The sequence below is a fragment of the Cricetulus griseus genome (genome assembly GCF_003668045.3).
Source record: "Cricetulus griseus strain 17A/GY chromosome 1 unlocalized genomic scaffold, alternate assembly CriGri-PICRH-1.0 chr1_0, whole genome shotgun sequence".
NCBI classification, from domain to species: domain Eukaryota; kingdom Metazoa; phylum Chordata; class Mammalia; order Rodentia; family Cricetidae; genus Cricetulus; species Cricetulus griseus.
Window position 1 is genome coordinate 111,821,555 of NW_023276806.1, and position 6,728 is coordinate 111,828,282.

Sequence of the window (6,728 nt, forward strand, 5' to 3'; positions counted from 1 at the left end):
CTCCCCCTTCAGAGGACCACTGTTTTCCATGCACACTAGAAATGCCTTCTAATGGGGCTGTAGAGATGTTGCAGTAGTTAAGAGTATTCCCAGCATCCACATGGCAGCTAACAACTATCTGTAACCTCAATCTCTCTCTCTCTCTCTCTCTCTCTCTCTCTCTCTCTCTCTCACACACACACACACACACACACACACACACATGTATGCACATGCAGGAAAACACTAATGCAAATAGAAGAAAAATATTTTTTTAAAAAGAAATGTCATATGACAATTAACCTAGCTTAGTGGGACAAAACTGATTCTTGTACTTCTAAAAGTTCTTTGTGAACTAAGGAAAAATATATCACACTTATTTAGAATTTTATTAGCACTGCAATGTATTTTAATGCAAATTACAGTGGAGATAACTAACAGCCACCTAACTGGACCCAAGACCTACCTGATAAGGGAGAGTGCTATTGCAAACCTAGCCAACTCCCTGTATCTGATGAGATCAGGAACCCTAGAAGAAAACCTATTACTGCCATATTCCCAAAGCAGTATGATTTCCACTACATTCCATGTACCTGTCCTTATACCCACAGGTAAGTGTATCTCTCGCCCCTCATCAAGAAAGCCTCATTTTGCAGCAGATGGAGATTAGTACAGAAATCCACAGATGGTCAAATGCAGAGAACAATTGACTGGGTGGGGGTGTGCCCATCCTACTTGATAAATCTACACACAACCCTTCCACCTATGGCTCAAGGGAGCATTGGTGGCATGGCAGGGTGTGTGCCAGAGGACCAGGACATCTGCTATGAGATAGTGTCATCTGTCCATGACGGGGAATTGCACCATAAAAATCTCAGCAGTATGGTTACCTAAGTAAGACCTGCACAATGATAATACAGGATGGCATGCCAATGTGGATTGAGGAAACCTCACAAAGCCTACCCCTATGAAATATAGCCAGTTAATGGCTACTAAGAGAGGGAGAACCAGCCTTCTCCAGGACAAGCCCCTGATAGGTTATCCAGTCCCACATGATCAGCCTTGAACACATGCACATGTGAGTAGCACTAAACGAACTCAGAAGGTTATACTTCCACATATATACACATGTGACAATAAATAAGAACAGGTCATGAGTTGTGAGGGAGTTGTGAGGCAAGCTTTCGAGAAGTTAGAGTAATTACGGTATTCATGTATGAAATTGTAATAATAATAATAATAAAAGGTTTAAAAATTATGAAAGAAAATCATCAAAAGGCCAGCCTTTGGTCTGACTTACAAGACCATTTAAGAAAATGGTTGTATATTAGTTCTACCCTGATCGACAACTCTTACAAACACAGATGCTATCAGACAGACATGTACTGAGTGACATTTGGAGCCTCTGTTCTGTTGTCTCGATAATCGGTGACAACAACGGTTATGAATTTGGCCACGAATGAATTCCAGCTTCACATAGCACTAGCTTAGTGATAGATAACACCCTAGTGAACTAGTCTCCAAAGCAAGAGATGGCACATATTCACAGTGTAGTACAGCTCTGCCATTATTTTTCTTGGGCATCACTATTACAAATATAAATCCTTTCAAACACACACATTAAAGAATCAGTCTGTCTTTCGTATTGTTTAAAACAAGTCTGATTTGGGAGCTAGAGAGGTAGCTCAGTGGTTAAGAGTGATTTCTGCTCCATCAAAGGCTCATTGAATGGCTTCTAACTGTCTGTAATTCCAGGTCCAGGGATCCAACTCCCTCCTCTGGCTTCCATGGGTTCTTATGTGCATGTGGTTGCACATATACATTAAATAAATCTTTCAAAGAAAACAAATAAGTAGTGTCCTCATCCCTCATCAAGGAAACTTTTTTTTGAAAAATATGAAGACCACGACAGAAAACCACAGGCTATCAAAATGCAGTTTCAGAGCCCAATCCCAATGGGTATGTCTACAAAACAACTCCCACACCTAAGATTCAGGGAACACTGCAGAAGAGGGGGAAGAAGATTGTACAGACCGGAGGATCAGGGAGTCTGCTGTGAGAGTGTGCCTCACACAAATGTCACAGTCTAACCAGTATGACGCCGTAAACATGAGCTGAAAAGGACAATAACAATAGCCCTGTTAAAGTGGATGGGAAAAAGAAAGACCACGAGCCCTCAATCTTACATAAAGAACTACAGGCAACTAAGGAATGATGAGATTGGGAGATATGGCCTTCCCCAAGGAAGAACACACCAACTGGTTATCCAATACTAAATGGCCAGCCCTGAAAACATATACAAGTAAAATTATGCAAACTGAGCAGGTTATGTTTAGAAATATGTATGTACACAATATATATATACATATATATATACATATATATATATATGTGTATATATATATATATATATGTTATATATATGTAACAACAGTTAATGAAAAAAGAAGCCATGAATTTAGAAGAGAACAAGGAAGGGCATATGGGGGCTTTTGGAGTAGGAAAAAAGGAAGGGGGAAATGATGTAATTATAACCTCAAAAATAGACTTGAGTGCTCCCTGCCTGTACTTGCTCCCGTGCTTTCTAGATCCAGGTCACCTCCCCAGAATGTCTGAAGCTGAATTTGACAAAGCTGCTGAGAATGTGAAGCACCTCAAGACCCAGCCAAGTGATGAAGAGATGCTCTTTATCTACAGCCACTTCAAACAAGCCACCATGGGTGATGTAAATGCAGATCGGCCGGGGCTTTTGGACCTCAAAGGCAAGGCCAAGGGGGATTCCTGGAATAAACTTACAGGAACTTCCAAGGAAAGTGCCATGAAAACCTATGTGGAGAAAGTAGAAGAGCTGAAGAAGAAATACCAAATATAAAAGACCAGATTTGGTGGCCAACCACACATGTGACATAATGCCTTTTTTTTTTTTTTCTAATGTAGATGATATGGCTCTGATAAATTAGGGCCAGAATTAATCTCTGAACCTCCTCCCTGTGTAGTTTTTACTTGAAAAATCAATTAAAAGTACATTTGTTACTTAAAAAAAAACTCTCAAAAATAAAAGAAAAATATTTTTATTAAATAAATAATTTTTATTGATATCTTTAACCCTCTGAGAAAATTTCAAGAAAAGATTTAAAAGTTCTCAAATGAATGAAAACTTTTGGAACTTCTGCCACTTATGATCTGGACAGCCAGATTCCCATGTTCTCCTTGCTTTCTTTTTCTTTAATGAAAACAAAACACATTGATTTATTCACTTGTATGTGAGTGGGGGAGTGGCAAGGCTTGAGTGTAGGGGTCAGAAGACAGGTGAGTCTGCTCTCTCCTTCCAATACATGGGTCCTGAGGATTGAATTCAGGGCATCAGACTTGGCAGCAGGGCCCGACACCCACTGTGCCACCGTGACAGGTTGTCTCAGTTCAACTGATTTCCTGTTTACAGTAAAACCTCCTTATGGATAGCTAAAGGTTCCAACAAGCTGGTCCTTATCGCTCTGCTTAATAATTACGAGCCCAATATTATCAACCAGAGCACACAGCACACCTCTGCTGCCTGCCTCCTCAGCCTCTGGTACTCTCCGTGCCCCTGTTTCCAGGCCTCTTGGGTCTTTCTGGTCTCTGCTATTCATAGCGGGACACAACTGGAAGCATTTTGGTGCGTGGTAATTGATGTTTGTCCAAACATTGTGAAGTAATAAGCCACAGGAGACACGGAAGCTTGAACAAGGCTAAGTCAAGGGAACAAACAGCGTTCTGAGTGCATTATTCCAAGCCCACACCCAGGCAAAGCTGACTTACAGCTTTTCTTCCTCACAATGATACTATAAATAAAGCACAGACATTTCTGTTCTTCTATAATCCCTTCCATTGTGTGGTTTCATGTACAGTCTCACGCGATTGGTGTGGTCTATACTGCAAGCCCCCAGTGAGGCAGGAGCTGGCTGCAGGGCCACCTTTTGGCCTCACATAAACCAAGAGACCTAGAGGACCTCACATGTCCACAATCAGTGAATATCTGAAGTATAGAAACCATAAATCTAGAGAAAAGAAAAAGTCTGGAAAGTTGAAGTTAAAAAATAAAAAGAAAGAGCTTCTTATAAGACAGATTCGTGTGCCTCTCAAGGAATGCAAGCAACCAGTATTAGCTATCCAAAGACAAAGGGTGGGAAAACAACCATCAAGAGGGAAAACGGTGCAATTGGTGTTTTCAACTAGAGTGACAGGTATGTTTGAACCAAGACAGGACATGACTGGGCTGCCTCCCATCAGAATTCCTCACCTATATAAACAACCCTAAGACATAGACAGCATTGCATATTCACTTAGTTTCTTGGAATTTACATAAATATACATCTGTTGTAAGAAAGACAGATTAAGTATCACCTCCAGGCCATGCTCCATTCAACTGCCTTTCCTCATTATGGTTCAGACCTTTCTAAGTCAGCCTGAGTACACAGCTGTAAAGGTGTGTGGGAGTGAGCTGTGTGCGCCAGGCTACCTGGCAGGCAGCCACCTCGCCATTCATCTGCTCATAACACAAGCTAATGATCATGCTTGACTTCAAACAGATAATGAGAAGTCAACACACTCATAACACGGTAGGAGATGGTGATGTGGGAAGTGTTTAATCTGTCCTTCTGCCACTGCTTTGGACTTTTCACGGGTTTAGAAACTGCTCACATCATAAGGAGGCAGAGGGCTTGCCTGGAGTGCACAGTCATGGCTTTAGTCCCCATCGCCACATAAAACCAATTGTAGAGATGTTGCCTACCTGTGATGCCAGGTTTTGAGCAGTAAAGGCAGGAGGATCCGGAGTTCAGAGTCATCCTTGTCTGCACAGGAATTAGAAGCTGCCTGGGTTGCATCAGACTTTGTAATAAATAAATAAACACTTAAAATAGAAGAACTTATTTTGTGCCAAAGAGGACTATATTGGCAGCAATACATCCATCACTGTCTTTAGACCCTAAAATTGAAGATAATTGCCTGCTTAATGCTAGATAGATGCAGTAAGAGACAGTGTGTGTGTGTGTGTGTGTGTGTGTGTGTGTGTGTGTGTGTGTGTGTGTGTGTGTGCTCATATGTGTACTACCCTTGGGTGATCCCACAAGGCTGACATGGGAAACTTTTGCAATGTAAAAATGGATTAAAACCATCACTGTCTATGTTATTCTATAGATTCTGTAGTCTTTGCCTTTCATAAAGGGAGATTTTGATGTGTCAATGACTATCAGAGGATCTGTCTATCCTTGGGTCAGCTGTTTATCCAACAACTGAGACCCTCCTTTGCCAATTTTGTTTACTTAACAAGAGGTGACAAAATAAGAAATTTTGAGGAAAAACTGACAAAGTTTTACTCAAGAATTTGAGAGTTAAAAAATTTTAGCCAGGATTTTTTTTTAATTTTTATTGATTCTTTTCAGATTTCACATCATGCATTCTGATCCCTCCCAGCTCCCTGACCCTCCCATCCAGCCTCTGCCCTTGCAACTTCCTCCCAAAACAAAATAAAATTTAAAAGCAAAACAAAAAAACCAAACAAACAAAACAACAAAAATAAAAACAAGCAACCAAAACAAAAAAATCTCCTAATGGAAGCTGTAGTGTAGCCTATTGAGTCCCACTTTTCAGCCTTTAATCCTTTCGTCCTCACTTGCAAGTGTTCATTGTCATGAATTAGTTCATTGCCTCTGGCCCTTGCTACACCATCAATAATGGGCTCTCACTGGGTCTCCTCTTTGATAGTCTGTTGTTATACTGTGTGGTGGGATCCTATAGTTTTGGATCTTCAGGTCCTGCCCCTTCATGTGCTCTAGCAGTTCTTAGGTAGTGTGGATGCTGAGGTGGGCCAACTCATAGCCCTGGTTCTGGACCTGAATTGTCAGCCTGCCAGATTTCCCCAGTTGTCACTATTCCTGGCAAGCTCTCCAGCACTGCCTCAGCCAGGCCACCCAATGCAGCCTACAGCAAGAAGTGGGGCCACTTCTCCTGTTTTCAGGTCCTCAGATCTGGGTCACCCACACTCAAACCACCAGGGCCAGCTCTGCTGTCTTGCCCAGGTGAAATACAATGCCCCCCCCATTGTTGTAATGGGCACATACATGGGGGCAGGGCAATGTCAGCTATTCCTGCTCTTATGCCCTCAGGGCAGTCTCACCTGCTTCTGGGACAACAGTTAGCTCTAGGGTGCTGCCCTTGCAGCGGTCAGGGTCCACTTTCCAGTGTGCTGCAGCTGGTGAAGGGAAGGGCTAGTTCTCCCACTCTCATGATCCCAGGTCCAGCTTTTTCGCCTGCTGCAGGTAGCAAGGAGTAGGGTGGTGTGGGGGCTATCTTTTCCTCACCCACAATACCTCATGGCAGGAGGCTGGGGGGCGGGAGGGAACCAGGTCAGCTCTGCTGTTCCCATGCCCTCAATGCTGACTCACCTGTGTCCTGACAGCAGGATCATCTCTAGTGTGTTACCCAGGTAAGGTGCATGCTCATGGTGAAGGTGGGACCATCTTTCCTGACTGGGGGCTGGGCAGCTCTCTTGCTGCAGTATCCAACAAGGAGAAAGGCCAGCTATCCCAGGGTCAGTGAGGAGTGGGGCCAACTCAGCATGGCCCTTGGATTTCAACACACTTGGTTTCCATGACACCCCCCCCCCACCATCCATGGTAACATGGACATGGACATCAACACATATCCCAGCCTCAGCAGGACCACGGACCCAGACATGGCCCTCAGCAACAACTGGGGTCCAGACATCA

The 6,728-nt window shown here is 43.1% G+C and overlaps 1 protein-coding gene across 1 annotated transcript; it reads left to right on the forward strand.

Annotated features, from left to right (window-relative positions):
* Positions 1 to 2,587: 2,587 nt before the first annotated feature.
* Positions 2,588 to 2,851, forward strand: LOC100756555 (acyl-CoA-binding protein). Its single transcript, XM_027391815.1, has one exon. The coding sequence runs from the start codon at positions 2,588 to 2,590 to the stop codon at positions 2,849 to 2,851; it is 264 nt and encodes an 87-aa protein (XP_027247616.1).
* Positions 2,852 to 6,728: the final 3,877 nt, after the last annotated feature.